Genomic DNA, 18,872 nt, shown 5'->3' with positions numbered 1-18,872 from the left:
TGATTCATTTATTAAGTATTTGAGTGTCTCCTGTGTGCTACGTATTGTACTAGACTCTAGGGAATCAAAGATGCATCAGACTCAGTCTCTACCCCATGGGAATTCATTCTGGTTAGAGAAATAATAAACATAATTATGATATCCTGTGAAATACTATATAAAATGCATTAAATGAGATAATGTAAAAACTTAAATTTTGCTAAATTTTCCTCCAGCACGTATTACAATGTCTGACATATTTTAAATGCTTGTTATGTTCTTGAATGAGTTGATGAAGAGCAAAGAGCCATGAAAACATAATATTATAAAGAGTAATTAGTTCTGCCTAGATGTGCAGATGGGATGGGGAAGGCTTGACAAAGGATGTAATTTTTGAGCTGGACTTTGAAATATAAGCAATTGATTTTGAGAATCGGGAAAGAGGATTGCAGAGCAAGAGAGACTATGAGACATAAAAGTACTTTAATCTATGTCAACCATATATCTGTAGGCTTATACAGTTTACAAGATACTTTTGTTAACATTATCTCTTTTGAGCCTCAGGACAACTCTATGAGGCAAGTTCCTGCAGCCAAGTGCTTGAACCTGTACTGAAACTCAGGTTCTAGGGCAGCCGTGGGCAAACTACGGCCTGCGGGCCGGAATTTCCGGCCGTTTGAAATGAATAAAACTAAAAAAAAAAAAAAAAAGACCGTACCCTTTTATGTAATGATGTTTACTTTGAATTTATGTTAGTTCACACAAACACTCCATCCATGCTTTTGTTCTGGCCCCCTGGTCCAGTTTAAGAACCCATTGTGGCCCTCGAGTCAAAAAGTTTGCCCACCCCTAGGGCATAAGAGTAATTAGTCATGTTATTCTTTATAGTTTCATGAATGTCATGACTGATAATATTATTGAGTGTCTATGATTAATTAAAAAATGGTTTTCTGAGTTACAAGTATGTGAAAGAAACATAGATATAATGAAAAATATAGTTCAATTTTTATTTATGTAAGCAGATTAGCTTCTGTTGATATACAAGTTATTTTTTAGAAGTTTCAGAAACAAATTAGAGAATTCTAACTTAATGTTTCATAGATTCTTTATGATTCAGGTAGTTTTTAAGGATTTTAATAATTTCTTTACCATTTATCTAAAGAACAACAAATGGCAACTGTGATTTCCCCATATTCTTTCGTAAGCTTTCTGCTATAGTTGAACAAATTTGTTGACATTAAAAAAATTGATTTGCACCAAAATGTTTGGTTAAAAAACTTTGCAGAGGGGGGAAAAAAGAAACAAAAACTTCTTCCCCACTTAGACGTGATTTCCTGTTGCTTCCGTGTTGTATGTAATCAAGACAGTGTGGCATTGTTGAAAGAAGACACAGATCAGTGGACAGAATAGAGAGCCCAGAAATGGACCCACACAAAGTCAGCTGAGCTTTGACAGAGAAGCAAAGGCAATTAATTGGAAAAAGATAGTCTTTCCAACAAATGGTGCTAGATTTCTACTTTTATCTTTGTTTTTCTGTATTTTCCAAATATCTGTAAAATAAAAATGTGTTAGCACTAAAACAAATTTTTGTATTCTACTGCAGTTTAATTGTATTCAGTTAACAGACCTTATGGGTGTCTCTGGTTAACTGTAAGTGAAAGACTGTATCACCATAATGCTTGTTGTAAATGATCTGATTGGTTGATGATAACCTCATCAATTGCAATTTACAAAGGGACCAATTTAAAATTTTTGTTATGTACTTGCTTGCTTGTTTTCTCATTTACTTGCTTACACATTTACTTGTTATTTATTTATCCACCTACTCTGAAGTTTTAAAAGAAGATTCCAATTGGATGCTATCTAACTGATTTTGCCAAGTTCTAACATTTTGTTGGTTTAAGTTACTTTAAAATAAAGGCTTGAAATCCCATTTTTGTTCTTGAAATGTGTGCTATTTGCAGTGTATATTAGGAAAATGAATTATTTTTTAAAAGAATTATTTAAATGTGGCTCGGTATCATAGTTGATGATGAAATTTAGTTCATGGTTTTTAGCTAGTTTAAATTGGTCTGGAAAGAAACAAATTTGTTGCTTAATTGCAGACTCTAGATGACTTTCTGGAATGCCTCTGGGCTGTTATGGAGTACTTGTTTAAGAAGGGTAATTTCACTTGATTATATTTTATGCCCCAAAGGAAAGCAGTTTTAAATTTCATTTTTACTTGATTATGCCATTTTTATGCAGCTTCTCTGTTGTTGAATTGTATCCACAATATCCAGGATGATTTTAATGAATGGTGTTTACTTAGTTGGGATCTTAGCCAAATAAGGACGAAAGAACGTGGAGACTTTGGGCAATCTGAGAAGAATATTTAATATATCAAATCACTGGCCTTCCTCTGTCTATGCTACTTATATAAACTAAGTTGGTTGGAGCATCATCCCATACATCAAGAGGTGGTGGATTCAATTCTAAGTCAGGGCAGATACCCATGTTGCTGGTTTGATCTCCGGTCGGGGTGCATGTGCAAGGAACTGATTGATGTTTCTCATTCTCTCTCTCTCTTCCCCCTTCCTCTCTCTCTCCCTCTCTCTCTCTCAAGTCAATAAAATAAAAAATGGATTAAAGATAACATTGAAAATCTAGTTTTATACAAAAAATGAAAAATAAATGGAGGCATGTATATTTGCTTTATAAGATTTTTAATTTGGTTCATGTAAGTAGGATAGTCTTATTACATTTAAAATATGATCTAAAATGGTCATTTTCAGAAAGCATACCTTTTAGGAAAAGTACTCATTACATAAAGCAAGGGTTATATCTGTGACCACAAACAACATCAAATAATTTTCTTATGTAACACAGAAAGTTACTCCTTAGTGGCCATTTCAACCTCACATCTTCAGGAACATTGTCTTTGAAAACAAAATATAATGAGTTTATTTTCTAGCTAATTGTCTTAAGCTTGTATATCAATTTGGGGAGAATTGACATCTTTACTGTGTTGAATCTTCCAGTGTGTGAATATAGTATGTCTCTTCATTTACTTAGATATTCTTTGATTTCATCACCATTTTGTAGTTTTCAGCATACAATTTCTATATGGGTTTTGTTAGATTTACACCTAAGTATTTCTTTTTTGAACAATTAAATGGTATTGTATTTTAACTTTAGTGTCTACATGTTTATTGCTAGTACAGATGCCTCATGACTTACAGTGGGATTATGTCCCCAATAAACCCATCATAAATTGAAAATGTCCTAAGTTGAAAATGCACTTAATACATCGAACCTACTGAACATCATCGCTTAGCCCAGCTGGTTTCTATTGAATGCATATCACTTTCTCACCATTGTAAAGATGAAAAATAGCCCTAACTGGTTTTGGCTCAGTGGAAACAGTGTGGGCCTGTGGACTGAATGGTCCCAGGTTCGATTCTGGTCAAGAGCACGTACCTCTGTTGCAAGCTCCTCCCTGGCCCAGGCTCTGGTCGGGGCTCATGCGGGAGGCAACCAATCGATGCGTTTCTCTCACATCAATATTTCTCTCTGTCTTTCCCTCTCCCTAAAAATCAATGGGAAAATATCATCAGGTGAGGATTTAAAAAAAAAAAAAGATGAAAAGTCATAAGTCAGCCCTAACCAGTTTGGCTCAGTGGATAGAGTGTCGGCTTGAGGACTGAAGGGTCCCAGGTTCGATTCCGGTCAAGGGCATGTACCTTGGTTGCGGGCACATTCCCAGTGCGGGGTGTGCAGAAGGCAACTGATCGATGTTTCTCTCTCATGGATGTTTCTAACTCTCTATCCCTCTCCCTCCTCTCTGAAAAAAATCAATAAAATATTTTTTTTTTTTAAAGAAAGAAAAGTCATAAGTCAAACCATCAGAAGTCAGGGACTATCTATATATAGAAATATACATGTTTGTATCCTCTGACCTTGTTGAACTCTCTCTTTAGTTGTAGGAGATTTTATATAGATTTGAGATTTTCTTTTTTAGATGGATAATTATAAGTCTCCTTTTCCCCCATTGACACCCCACCCCCCCCCCAGGATTTTCTATATAGGCAGTCTAGTCATCTGTTTTATTTCTTCCTTTCCAATCTGTATGCCTTTTATTTCCTTTTCTTGCCTTATTGCATTGGCTAGAACTTCCAGAATAGTGTTGAATAAAAGTGGTGAGTATGGGCTTCCTTGCCCTTCCTTAGGGGGAAAATGTTCAGTCTTTTACTATTAATTATAATGCTAGCTATATGTTTTTGTGGATGCTCTCTATCAAGCTGAGAATGTACCCCTTCCCATTTTTTGAGAATTTTTTTCATAAATGGGTGTTGGATTTTTTCAAATGCTTTTTAGCTTGTTAATAGGTACATTACATGGATTAATCTTAAATATTGAACCAGCCTTTTATCCTTTGGATAAACCCTAGTCATGGTATCGAATTCTTTTTATATATTGCTGATTCTGTTTTCAAATTTGGAAATAATGATTACCAAGTTAATTTTATTTGTCTCAAAACCTTTTGAGGAGCCCTTTACCTGGTTATTAAGATAAAAATTGAATAATTGTGGGAAAGGAGAGAAGTTACTAAATCTGAGGAAGACTAAAGAAATTATAGGGGCAGTCGTGTTCATTCGTTGGCGTAAAAGAGATCAAGGAACTGTGAGTTTAGGATATGGAGAGTCTGTTCTCTGTGGCTATTTAAATAGTCTAGAATGATGATAAAATTTAGAATGAAGAGACCCTCCAATGATCTGGAGGTTACTAGATGAGAGGGAAGGGAAAGGCATATGTGTTGTCTATCTCCATTGTAAGACCTCTGGAGGTTAGTGTCTTATCTTTGTAACCCATGTCTGACACAGTACTCTTCAGGGGCACGTCCATATGCATTTCTTAATAAAATAAATGCATACTTTATAATTAGTAGATTCCACCAGAACAATGGGTTTATGTGAAAGTTTATATCAACCGTATGCTTAGATTAAAATTAGTCTGTAGTTATTGAGAAACTGCTGTAATAACAGCAAAAAGTACTTAGCGCTTACTATGTACCAGATACTGTTCTAATCATTGTATGTATGTATGTATGTATGTATGTATGTATGTATATTTCTTTAATCCTCTTAACAAGTAGGTCTTATGATCATTCCCATTTTACAGGTGAGAAAACTGAGGCACATAGTAACTTGCTTGATATCAGATAGCTAGTAAGTGACAGAGCCAGCATTCAAAAGCCACACCGCCTGGCCTTTAATTCTTCCACCATCTTTGTAATTTTTGAAATTCTTATTCATAGGATTTATATAAGATATTTATGACATTTTTTTGAAGTCCATCTTTGTTCCCTGATTCATGCAGTAAAGTAGATTTCCTGGCCCAGAATTTTATAATGAAACTTCAACCTATTGGTTTATAGAATGTAGAATTTATTTATTTTTGAGGTGACAGTTATATAACTTTCAGGGTTACATTATTTTTAAAAATATACTTTTATTGATTTCAGAGAGGAAGGGAGAGGGAGATAGAAACATCAATGATGAGAGAGAATCATTGATTGGCTATCTCCTGCACGCCCTCTACTGGGGATTGAACCTGCAACCGGGCATGTGCCCTTGACCGGTATTGAACCCGGGACCCTTCAGTCCACAGGCCGACATTCAATCCATTAAGCCAGACTGGCTAGGACTGGGTTACATTATAATTTAATATCTGTATATACTATAGCTTGCTCACCACCAAAGTCTGGTTTCCATCCATCTCCATATATTTGACCCCCATTAGCCATTTCACCTCACCCCAACCCCTCTCCTCTTGTAACCACCAATCTGTTGTCCATATCTCTGGCTTAGTTTTTGTTTTATTTTGTTTAGAAATTCTTTTGGAAAGAAGTATTTAGAAAAAAAATGCAAGTATTTATTTACATGCCTACTGTGTATCATGCATTGTGCCAAATGGATACAGATATCTGGGAGTTATTTTCCTACTTTCTATTGTAAAGCTGCCCCTTTACCAAATTTAGCTACCTATAAATTCCTCCCTAAAATGGCTTTTTGGGGGAGTTTCTTTCTTTGCAGTGTGTGATTCATAAAGGCGAACATTTACAGATTGAAGGAGTACTTTGTTTCTTTATTCAGATTCTAAAGTATGATAAGTTGAGATTTGGTTTAGTTTCCCAAGAAAGGAAGGAACTTTAAGATGTAAATAATTATTACTTACCGGCATCAGAACTGTATTTACCTATCCTGTCTCAACAAGTTGGTTGTAATTCTTAAGCTTAGAATAGACAGTAGTGACAACTTTGATCTATCTAAATTAAAGACGTTCCATTTATTTATGCTCACATTAAAACTGTTCTGATTTTAAGTTTCTCTGTGGAAGAAATAGATTTAAGCCAACAAATAAAAGTAAGATGAAAATTATCTTTATTAGATATTTACATATATATAAATTAAATTTATTTTAGAGTCCAGATTATTCTTCAGATGCTTCCAAAAGTCTGGGTATTTTGTTTAATAAATGGTTGGAAAGTTAACATACCTAGAAAATGTAGAAAAATTAATACAAGTTTTAAATGTGCTTTTAATAATTCTAGAATTTGAATTTTTTATTGCAGCTCAGATCGTCTGATAGAAGAGACAATAAGGTAGGAATACTTTTTTTACTTTATTGTGGGTTTTTTTGTTTGCACACAAATGAACAGATGTGGTTAACCTTGTAACTAAATTCGTCCTCCTTAAAGATGTGAATTTAATTATATTGTAATGTATTTTTTTTTTATTGTATCTTTCCCATGTAAGAGACATGTGATGCCCAGGCTCTTTTAGCTAGGTTGATTTTTCTGATTAATTTATACTATTTTTTTAGCCTCACTCTTTATTCTCTAGTGTCTGAGTAGTTCACAAAACAGGTAAGAAAGTTGAAGTTCCAGTAAGCACATCAATGATTTATCATTTTAAAAGCATTATATATTATTTGGAGCTTATGTTTGCCTCTTAGTATTTGACCCTTGAAATAACAGCCTAGATTCCACTCAGCTTGACTCCAAATGATGTTACGAGATGAGAAAGTGTGTCTAGATATACTTTGTGTGGTACTGGAAATCATGCATATTCAACAAGACAATAACATAATGTATGTTGATAATATCCATTCTCTAAGGAATACAAAGTACTTTGCAGAAATTATTTTTTAATCTTCTCTATCTACTTCTGAGTCAAAGTGCACAGGAGTCAGTGATAGTCCCAGTTTAAAAAACAGAGACATATATGATTCAAAGATTGGTGTCAGATTACTCAGCCCAGTTTTGAATTCTTTTACTTTATACAAGATCATACATAATATCAATTTTTAAATACTTTGTAAAGTAAATTCATTTTAAAACAACCACATTTAAATGTACCATATGCTGTCATAGAGCACATTTAAACTGAAAAATTATGAATAAGAAATAATGACATTATTATTAGACTCTTTTTGTGCTCTTTTTTTTTTAATCTAAAATTCAGTATGTTATAATTGCCTGCTTCTGTCTGCTCTAAATCTTTTTTAATCCTCACCTGAGGATATGTTTTTACTGATTTTGAGAGAGAGATCAGTTGCTCCCATACGCACCCTGTCTAGGGATACGAGCCCCCACAGCCTTTTGGTGTATGGGATGATGCTCCAACCAACTGAGCCACCTGGCCAGGGCCTTTCTCTTCTCATCTTGACTGATTATTCTCTGAGCCTGTTTATACTATTTTGATACTGGGATGTCCTTTTTATCATTATCCTAAACTAATCTTTATCAGATCAACTATTTCTTGGATTTAGTGTCTTCCACCTTAGTTTGTTCCCTCACTATGTGGGACCATTTTCTTTAGTAGCTTCATGAGAAAGAGCAGAAGGTAAGTTTTTTGGACTTGCCACACCCACATCTAAAAAGTCTTTATTCTACCCATATTCTGGTTCATAATTTAGCTAATGTATAGAATTCTAGGTTGGAGATCATTTTGAAATTTTCAAGGCATTGTTTCCAGTATTGCTTTTTAAGTCCAATGCCAGTTAAAATTTCTAATCCTTTGTATGTGATAAGCTGTTTTCTCAGAAAGCTTTTGGGACCATTCCTTTTCCCCTGTGTTTTTATTTGTTTTTAAACTCACCATGATGAGCTTAGTATGCATCTTTATTTCCTTTTCTTTTTTTTTAATTTACATGAGCTTTCCTAAGGGATGGATACATACATACACATATATTTATATGTTTACATGTTTCATGGATGGGTAATCTTCTTTTATCTCTCTGAAGACATTTAATATAATTTGATTTTAAGTTTCCTGAGCTTCCTTTATTGTCTCTTATTTCCTCAGACTCACGTTTCTGTTTGCTGGTTGTTTATGTAGAGCTCTGCCTTTTATGTTAGAAGCTCTCCTCCAATGTCTGGTGATTCTTGGCTCTTTTAAGAGTGAGGCTCCAAGCCAGTGATTGGAAGCCCATTCTGTGTGCGTGGTGGGGGGACTTGTTGAGTGGCAGCCTCACAGGGGTCATCAGGGAGGGAGCTGGCGGTTTCGCAGGGGACTTCAAACGTCCATGTCTCCAGGTCTCCTCCTAGGTTCGGTCTTCTGCTGCACTGGGGCAGTTATCTGAGTGCATAGTTTGGGAAGGTAATTTAGGGTTCTGACAACTCTGTACAAATTCCCATTCTTAGCCCTATTCCATACTTCTGTCTTCAGATGTACCTGGTTCCCTTAATTCTTGAGCTTTTCTGGAGAAAAGCTCCTAGTGGTACTGAGGTGAATAACAGTAGATTTGGTGCTGGGAATGTTACTAACATTTCTTGATCACTCTGGTGGAATTCCTCTAATTTTCTTTATTCGATATTTACATGTTATGAAAGTACAATGTTCTAATGGTAACATTTGGATTCTATAAATGTACAAGGTTCATCTCCTAGTAGTGCCCCTCCATTCCTCCCCCCTAAAGTAACTTGTATTAACTGATGGTTATGTATCCAATACCTTTCTTACTTTCATACAAATACACACAAAAATGTTTTGTTTCTTTAAAAAAAAAAAAAAAAAAAGGCCCTGGCCGGTTTGGCTCTGTGGATAAAGCGTCTGCCTGCTAACTGAAGGGTCCAGTTCTGTTCTGGTCAGGGGCACATGCCCAGGTTGTGGGCTCAATTCCCAGTGGGGGACTTGCAGGAGGCAGCCGATCCATGATTCTCTCTCATCATGGATGTTTCTGTCTCTCTCTCCCTCTTCCTTCCTCTCTGAAATCAATAAAAATATATAGTAAAAAAAAAAGACTCATATTGTACACATTCTATAGCTTACTTTAATCATTTAGTATATCATAAACATCCCTCCAGGTTAATAGAAATATTATAAACTCATTCTTTTTACTAACCAAATATTATTTCTTAATATGGTTATACCATAATCTACTAAACCATTCCAGTGTTGTTTCCAAATTTCTTGTTTTGTCTTTTACTATTCCAAATAATGCTTCAACAGATATCTGTTGCTATATCTTCTTACACACTTTTATTCCTCCTTTGCCTTCTCAAATCTTAAAATTTCAGTTTTGATTCATTTGTCATTTGCTTAGAGTACTCTCTCCAGCATTTTCCTTCAATAGAATACTAGGTCTTGCCTATCCAATAATGCAGGGGTCCTCAAACTACGGCCTGCGGGCCACATGCAAATACAAATATTGTATTTGTTCCCGTTTTGGTTTTTTTACTTCAAAATAAGATATGTGCAGTGTGCATAGGAATTTGTTCATAGTTTTTTTTTAAACTATAGTCTGGCCCTCCAACGGTCTGAGGGACAGTGAACTGGCCCCCTGTTTAAAAAGTTTGGGGACCCCTGCAATAATGTGTTCAGTCAGCTCCCTGATACATCCGGCTATTAGAGACCCTAAAGCAGCGACATACCAGGTGGTGGTAGATGGCCCAGCAGTGCTTCCTCCTAGCAGTGGCATCACATTAGCTGGAAGACTGTGAGCTCTCTGCTTATAGGCCTCTGGTTGTATGTGCCAGTCCTTTTCCAGCTGCAGGGACTGGGGCAGTTCAGTCCATTGCTGCAGCCCTATTCCTTCCACTGTCCGGGCCCTTCAGAATGCAGTGAAACCTAGTTCTCTGCTCAGGCTGAAAGAAAAATCTAGTCTTCCCTGCCATGAATTCCCTGGTTCTTCCTTCACTTGAGAGAGTGTAGCCCCCCTGGCTTTCTTCCCTTGGAGAGCTCAAGAGAACTTTGGACCTCAGATGGACCTTCCCCCACCGTCTGCCTTTGTTCTTTTATTCCCCCTGGTGGTAATTGGGCCAGAGACGAGGCCAGGGATGAGGTCTGATCACCATCTTCCCAGAATCTCTTCAGAAACAACAGGCTTTGTTGTCGTTGTTAATGTTTCACATATTTTCAGAGTTACTCAAATGCATGATATTATTTCCTATTGCTTTTTATAATGTCAGTATCTAAAACACTCCCCTGTGTGTTGCATATGAAAATGGACACTGACCTGCCCTATAGGATTTTAATGTGCAAGGAGATAAGACTGTTGTAAGTTAACAATCTTGGGGCAGTGTTAGCAAAAAGATATTAAGATTCTTTTTTAAACGACTTCAAAGTAGTCACATGGAAGAGACTGTACTCTACAGTGACTTTTTTCCTTCTCTCAGTTTTTAATGACCTTTATCACCTGGCTTAGAGATCCAGCAGAATGTTGCATGTGTGTCATACAATCTGCTTGGATTGGTTCTCAAGTAGACTTTTCGAATGTAATCTTTTCATAAATTGGGGTTGGGTTGTATAAATGTTTTGTGATATGTTACACTTTGGGTTCTATTTTTATGATTGTAATTGCCTACTTCCCCCTCAACAGGTTTTCCTGATTAAGGACATTGTAACTGGCCCTTTTTACAACCATTTTAAGAAGCTCTTGTAATATGTGATTTGTCCGTTATTTGTTACTTTGCGGGGGCGGGGGGGGGGGGGGACGACGACACACACACACAGGAAATGGCTTACTTCCTTGCCCAAGAAGATCCCAGAGGATAGCAGTGGTGATGTAGTGGTCATTTAAAAATGGTCAATAGGAAGGTGACTTGGGAAGTGATCTTTTGTTTTCCAGCCCAGTGCTTTTCTTTTTGTTTTTTCCTTTTAATATGTTTTTATTGATCTCAGAGAGGGAGAGATAGAAACATCAATGGTGAGAGGGAATCATTGATTGGCTGCCTCCTGCTTGCCTCACACTGGGGATCGAGCCACAACCCGGGCATGTGCCCTGACCGGGAATCGAACCATGACCTCTTGGTTCATAAGTCAACACTAACCACTGAGCTGCACTGGCTGGGCCCTGCCCAGTGCTTTTCAAGATGATATTGTTCGCCTTAGTTTGCTGTTCACTTTTAAGGGTATGATAGATCCAAAAGGATCATCTTAAATGCCAATTTAAATCGCTTCTTTTGTTTTCTCCCTTGCAGCATTGCTATGGCAACAAAAGAAAATATGACTTCACAGAGAGGAATGTTGAAGTCAATTCAGAGCAAAATGAACACTTTGGCCAGTATCCTTTCTGGAACTTTGAAATCTGTGGGTCTTATGGGGGGAAGTCTGAATGTGCTTTCCTCTCACACCCCCAGCAAGTTGCCATCATCAGTAGCAGCAGAGACCATCACTAATGACATAATATGAATGTCCCCTTCACTCCTATTTCATGAAAGTGCATATTGTTCAGTGCACTTTGGCATATTGCACAGAAAGTACACCATTTCTAAAATATGGCACACCAGAGGTTTATGATTATTAGATTGAGAAAAAAATTATAAATGTGAATTTTCACTTCACAAAATTTTAGTTTTCAAAAGTTCTCATATCCATTTCAGAACTCCACAGTATACACTATTCTTACCTAAACATAAGTTACAAGCTTTTTCTTTTTTCAGCTTGGAGAACAGTCAGTGGCAGATGCTTAGAAGGGGAAAGAAGGAGACAGACATGCATGGATGAGTTGTAACTGCTTATAGAATATTTTCACTGTAACTTATGGACAAGCCGAACTCTAGGGTAGATTCACTGCTTGTTTGTAGTGACTGCTACCTTTTTAATTCTTTAGTTTCCAAAGTTAAATTAGTGTTACTGTTATCTCTTAGAAACCCAGTGGGGAGACTGATAAGCCTGCTACTTCTGAAACATTTTATTTACTCTCTAAGAAATCAAGCCTATCGGGATAAAGTTTCCTTCCCCAGTTACTAGGGGAAAGGACCTATATAATTTTCAAAAGTTTACTATCTTCTCATCTTGGATAATTCAAAGTCACTTTTAATTTGATACCTTAGTTGCCTAGGGAAAATAACATTCAGAAGTGTATTGATGTTTTCCAGGTTTTTGTGTATTTTGTTCTAAAACCACACATCCCAAATCGTATTTAATATAGGGCTATACATTTTACAGAATACTGTTCTATACATTATCTCATTTTACCATTATCACAAATTACAATCATTCCAAAGGATGTGTGTTAATAAAATCTCCTAGTAGTGAGGAGTCAGGACTCCAGAGAGAGGTAGTAACAGAAACCAAATTAAGGCTGACTTAAGGGGGAAGAGGAGAGAAATTAATTTATTCATATATGTGTGAAATTCAGGGGTGGAATTTGGCTTATGGCATGGCTGGATTCAGGGCCTCAGATTTTATTATCAAGAATCTGCTTTCCTCCCTCTGTTCTCCCTACCTACTCCATCTATTATTTCTATTTTCCTGTGTGTTACCCTCATTTTCAGGCAGGTTCTCCCCTCAGAGTGATAGAAATGACTGTAAGAGTCACCTCCTACCAGTTCAAAAATGCCCATGGAGGAGGGTTGGGGGACAGGAGGTAGGGGGGTAAGAGATCAACCAAAGGACTTGTATGCATGCATATAAGCATAATCAATGGACATAAGACACTGGGGGATAGGGGAGGCTAGGGGACTGTCTAAGGCGGGGGGGAGGGGGGGGGAATGGACACATATGTAATACCCTTTGTATTATTTTATGCAATAAAAAAAAAAATACAGTGAAATATTAAAAAAAAAAATCCCCATGGAAAGGGGTCTTTTCTAACCACTGTGGACAATGTCTCAAGAGGACCATGTTTCTCCCAGCTTGAGTCACCGCCTATTTGTAACCTGTCACTGGCCCTGGGAGGGAGTGTTCTTCCCAGCCAATCCTGAGATTGTGTGTACACCTGGTGCTGGAGGACAAGGTCAGCTCCATCCTGTCACATGGACTGAACTATTCAATTATTATACAAGGGGAGAGGGGGAAGGTTCCCTAAAGGTAAACTGGACAGAAAGATGTCCACTATAGACAGGGTTTCCTAATTCCAAAATTTCGATGCTTTTTCCAAGGAGATTATTGATCCTGTTTTTACCAAGCAAGGAAAGATTGATTAAGCATTTGCTCTAAATTAGATTTGTACCTTATAAAAGTTTTTGCCTGTTACTTCATGCTTCCTGCCCATCTACATTTTAAGAATTATTTCTGCAGATTGTTCTTTTTTCATTATTTAATTAAAAAAAACGTATTAAGCCCTGGCCAGTATGGTTCATTTGGTTGGAGCATTGTCCAATACACCGAAAGGTTGAAGGTTCGAGTCCCAGTCAGGGCACATACCTAGGTTGCAGGTTCTGCCCCCAGTTGGGGCACATAAAAGAGGTAAACCAATCGATGTTTCTCTCTCCCTCTCCCCCCCTCCCTCTCTGCCCCCCTCCTTCCTGCCTTCCCTTCATCTCTCTAAAAAAACAACATAAAACATTAATGCCTGTAGTATATAAAGCTCTATTCTAGATGCACAGGGAAATTTAAGATTAGAAGAAAACATAGTCCTGATCATACAATATGTAGGACATTTAAGTATACAAATACAGTCTTTGCTGGGAGTCATTTTGTTACAGGAGAATGCGGTGAGGATTCACCTGGAGTAGAGATTGTTCCCTCTCCCCTCTCTAGTGTCCTAGGTGATCTTGGTGGTGGTTTTCCTGACCTTGAGAGATGCACCCGCACCTTTTGCATTTGCCAGAAATGTAAAACAGTATAGGCTGTAATTTGTATAACATACAAACAAGAGTATGAAGATATTTTATAATAAGAAAAATACAGTTGTAACTGCTATAAAACCTCTATAATTGAAAATTTCTTTTCTTTTTATATGTTCTGGAAATTGAACAACTAGAGCAATTGAACCCACTTTCCTACCATGTCCTACCTACTGATATAAAGTAAATTATAAAATTTTAATAACAGTGCCTGATTATGCAGATCCTAGAGTTAGTTCCCACCAATTGCCCAAATCCAGGGAACTTATCACCCAGTGGGGAGAGGAAGGGCACACTTCAAATCCTCTGGCAAAACTTTTTAGTCACCATAGAGAAGGAATAGAAAGGGATGGAGAGAGAGTGTGTGTGTTTGTGTGTAGGAGGTGGGAGGGAGAGAGAAGGAATGGTGGGATGGAATGGGGGTGGGGGTGGTGGTAGTTGGCTGTACATTTGCCTCCATGCCCAGTGGGGTTCCTCTGTTTCTGACCAACTTGACCTGAAGCCTGGCGGTAATCCCTTAATACATTGTAGCTGTCATCATTATTTTCTTCTCCCCCTCTCTCTATTAATTTTTTTATTCTTATTTGTGTACTGCAGTGTACTAAGAGACTTGAATTTGGGCCCTGAGCATTTCCAGTTTGTGTGTTTGTTAAAGGCTGCAACTCCCTCCGTGTGATTTTCTTCCCATTACTTACTGTTTCTGGACTCTACTGACCTCTGTTTTTGTGATTTCTGTGACTTTTCACTAAAGAGGCTTCCAAATATGACCTTAATAAAGATTTCCCAAAGATCGTTTTCCTGCTGTGAACAGCCTGATCCAGCGAATCAACCTTAGGAAGCGGCGAGACTCACTCATCCTGGGTGGTGTTATTGGTGTCTGTACCATCCTATTGCTGCTGTATGCTTTCCATTGATGAGACGCCTCCAGGGACTCTTGACAACTACCACTTTCAGGCCCTGATCTGGAATAAGGAAAAGCGGGAAGGAGAAATGGACTGCCCTGATAATTAGCCTGACCAGCAGGATTCCTTCGGGGCTCATAGTGCTGGACTCTGTGACGTGGTCAGGTTGAGCTGAAGCCACAGTTTTTCTAACACACTTCCTTCTGTTTTTAGTTTTTAAAAAAGGAAAAGTTTTCCGTTGCTTTTGTCTCCCCAGGGGGTAAGTAAACGAGTCAGAAAGAGTCTGCACTTCAGTGATAGTGTCGGAGGCTGATGGCAAGCTAGGTCTTACAGCTGGACTCTGCGGAAAACCAGGTCTCTCTATCCAAAGACTGCTTTGCTTTTAGCTGACGGATTGGGTTGTGAATAAAAATAGTTCTTGTCCTTTTATTTTACACTCATGATGAAAAGTCACAAGTCATTTTTAAATCTGTGCTATAAACTTCTACTGTGTCCCCAACTCTTTCGGTATTCAAGGAAAATTCCATTTTTCACAGATTCTTTGAGATGCTGACAAGCCAACTTCAACAGAGTTGAGGTTGTCTTAAATGATAAACATGCAAAAAAGCATTTTTCTTTTTTGTAATTCTCACCCAAGGATATGTTTTTATTGATTTTTTTTATTTTAATTTTTTTGAGAATGAGGAAAGGGAAGGGGAGGGGGAGCGGGGGGAGAGAGAGAGAGAGAAACATCGATTGGTTGCCTCCCATATGTGCCCTGACCAGGAATCAAACCCGCAGCCTCTTTTGATACACAGACAACGCTCCAACTGAGCCATTCGGCGGGGAGGTTCTTTTTTTTACTCATGTGCACATTGGGCTTAACTGTATTACTGGAAAAGCATCAAGAATGACAAGCTTTTTTTAAGGAGTCGATTATTGTTTTGACTTTTATTTCTTCCATTTGGGTTAATATTTGCTACTAGAAGAAAATGAAATCTTCGTTCTGCCAGGACAAAAGAAGCTAATAGCCAATGCCCCCAACTATTCCTCACGTCAGGATTAACACTGATGACTGAGTGAGGGGACTGCTGAGTTTTCAGTGACATCTACTGAACAAGCCACGTGTAAAAAGACATTGATCAAGGAGTCACCATTCAGATAATTTCATTTGTAAATGTTCCACGTTTATGAGCAAAAGTTTTAAGAACTACCACCCGATATAACAGGAATTCTGGGTTCTGTGAAAATCTCTTTATTCCAAATCTTTTAAGCTTTTCCAGACATCCAGAGAACGGCGTCACTGTTGGAGATACGTGTGACAGAATCTCTGTCTGCCCCTGTCCTCTCTCATCCGCAGAGTGACAAAATCTTAAACCACCCACCAGAATTCTTAGGTTTAACCATTTCTGAGTTTCTGTAAATTCATTACTTTGTCTAACTCAACTACCACAAATAGTTTGAAGACTTCCAACATCTACATTCTCACCAAGGAGGAGGCTGCTTTTCACCATTGGAATTGATTATGGTATTTACAGTATTGGCTTCAGACTGTGCCACCAGGAATGAAAAGATATTAGCATGCAGTTCTTAACTACATCATAAAGTGTGGATGGTGTGTGTCATTCTGATGAACTTGATGTACAGGCTGATGGGCAGACTAATCCATGGTCTGATACAGAGACTGAAAGGTTTTTCATTCTGGTGTCAGAGTTTTGTTATATTCTGGGTATGAAAGGCATTTGATATTTTTTTAACTATGGGGTTTATTTTTCTAAATATGGGTTGATTGATCAGTAGTTGATTGGGGATGCCCTTAAAAGATAGTTTAAGTTTTCCCAATGCGAACCTTCCAGGGTCAGGGAAGGTCATTTATTAAATTCTCTGTTGGGAGAACAACGCCTTTCTCCCCTGACACTTTATTATCTTTGATTTTTCAAAGGGCCTTGATTGGTGGTTGTACCTCAGCTAGAATTTATGGGACTTTGGTTGCTATATAGTTGGCATTTATAAAATCTGAAGTTTCATAAATAAAATTATTTATTTAATTATACTACCAGTCTTTTTACTGGTCTGATTATTTGGTGCATTCATCGAAGCTGATTGTGTGACAGTAAAACTAGAACCTGCGCTAATCCAGCTCGCTGCCACTGAGGAGCCTTTCCATTGAGGTTCTGCTAAACGAAGTAAAAGCACTGTGTTGGGTCTTTTCTTTACAAAGATAAACTAGTTCTCCCCAGGAAGTTGAGAACGTGTGGTGTAGATGTTGCGGTCAGATAGGTCTGACTAACCTCCCAGTGCTGTAGCCCAGAGTGAGGTGTCCGGGGCCAAATGTAGAGAGGTAGCTAGGACAGTGCCCATCCTTCCTCTGCGAGTCCTTTAGGACAGCGGTCGCCAACCATGATGTCTGAAAGGTTGGCGACCGCTGCTTTAGGAGGCCTGGAGCAAGAAAAAGAAGTGTGCCATTGACTAGTTAGAGGCTCAACATGGAGCCCACAGTCGCTGGTTTAAGAACTCTTTCAGTTTCATGCCACTTAACTTTTTTTTTTAACATCTTGATTTTTCTCCTTTTTTGCCATTCTTACAGACCTGTAGGTAGGCCCAGTAGCCAACAGTAGGCTACTCTCAGAGAAAGTCAGAGCAGAAGGACTTTCCTATTTCTAGTCCCAAATGTTGCCTCGTAGAGGGAGCAGTCTCCCTCAGCTATTGTCTTATATGATGATCTTTCCTTTTGGAATCTTTTTTGTAACCACTCAAAACTTTCCATTTCACTAGAGAGTATGAAAAACCATGGCAACATAAAGGCAGAAAATTCCAAAACATACACTTCTGAGACTGTTTTAATGTGTGCTGGTAACTTTAGTAGAAGTTAAAAAATCTCTTACTAAAGTTCAAGCCCAAATGTCCAAGTGCTTTAGTGTCTGTCCTGGCTGTCTCTATTATTATTACTTTTAAAAGCTGAAGGATTCCCTGTAACCTGCATTGGTCACCCTTTATTTGTCTCCTGTTAGAAAAGGGCTTTCCTTCTCCACTATTCCTCTCTCCTTTCTACCAAAATTCGCTTTACAGAGAATGCCGTTTTCCACACTGCCCAGGACTCAGATCAGGCATGGGAGTGAAATCCTGAGACGAGACAGGTGACAGGAGGGGAGACATCATGAGACTTTTTGTACCTAGAATCAAATATCTTTACTTTAGTTCTTTCCTATTGGATGCTAAGTAAACCTGAATAGAGAAATGTACCTATTGAGCTTTTGGCCTCTAAATAATTGAGGCACCTTGGACTTGCATTCCCACCGTTAACTTTCTGTTTCACTGTTAATAATCTCAACTTGGTGAAAGGACTTTAAGAAACTGGACTAGCCTTTTGGTTTCTAATACCTTATGTTTGATCATCAATCAGATTGAGTTCTTGGAAATTGAGTTCTCTAACTTGCAACATTAAGCTGATGAGTCTAAGTGGCCATGTCTAGTTTTGCACTAGATTTTGTGGCAAATGTAACTAAAGAACAAATGGATCCTACTCAGAAAATTAAAATGATTGCGTTCCATTCTCATTTTGGGTTAGGGGTTATTTAGCTGGTCTCCAAAAAGATGCAGAGCTTTACATCATGGACTTTATAACCTAATCTTGTTATTCCTTTATAAATCTGCGAATCCTTATAGGGGAAAGGAAAATGAGGAACAAGTGATTCTTAAGGATGTTCATTGGATAAGAAGCTGAGCCATGTTTTTCTCATTTTCTTTATACATAAGGTCTCACTTTAGGATCAAAGTATTTGCATTTATTGCCATCCTATTAGCTCTTAGGGAGGGAAATCAATTCCAATCACACTTTACCATGATGGAAGATGTTTACTCTTGAAAAATGCCAATACAGATTTTTAAAAATCTATTCCAAATGCACTTTCTAATTTTTTTGCTTTTAAAATGGCTTCTTGGAACCAGTTTAATTG

The 18,872-nt window shown here is 37.7% G+C and overlaps 1 protein-coding gene across 2 annotated transcripts in view; it reads left to right on the top strand.

Annotated features, from left to right (window-relative positions):
* The window catches only part of GOSR1 (golgi SNAP receptor complex member 1), a 41,564-nt gene extending 24,595 nt beyond the window's left edge, over positions 1-16,969 (top strand). For both annotated transcript variants that reach the window (XM_081110272.1, XM_081110273.1), the window contains exons 7-9: positions 6,593-6,622; positions 11,444-11,526; positions 14,825-16,969. In XM_081110272.1, the coding sequence (XP_080966398.1) occupies positions 6,593-6,622; positions 11,444-11,526; positions 14,825-14,949 (238 nt within the window). In that variant the 3' untranslated portion in view covers positions 14,950-16,969. The remainder of the gene's footprint in view (positions 1-6,592; positions 6,623-11,443; positions 11,527-14,824) is intronic.
* The last annotated feature ends 1,903 nt before the right edge of the window (positions 16,970-18,872 follow it).

Source organism: Myotis nattereri, assembly GCF_964212035.1.
Source record: "Myotis nattereri genome assembly, chromosome: 16".
Classification (NCBI taxonomy): domain Eukaryota; kingdom Metazoa; phylum Chordata; class Mammalia; order Chiroptera; family Vespertilionidae; genus Myotis; species Myotis nattereri.
This window is presented reverse-complemented; position numbering and strand designations above follow the sequence as displayed.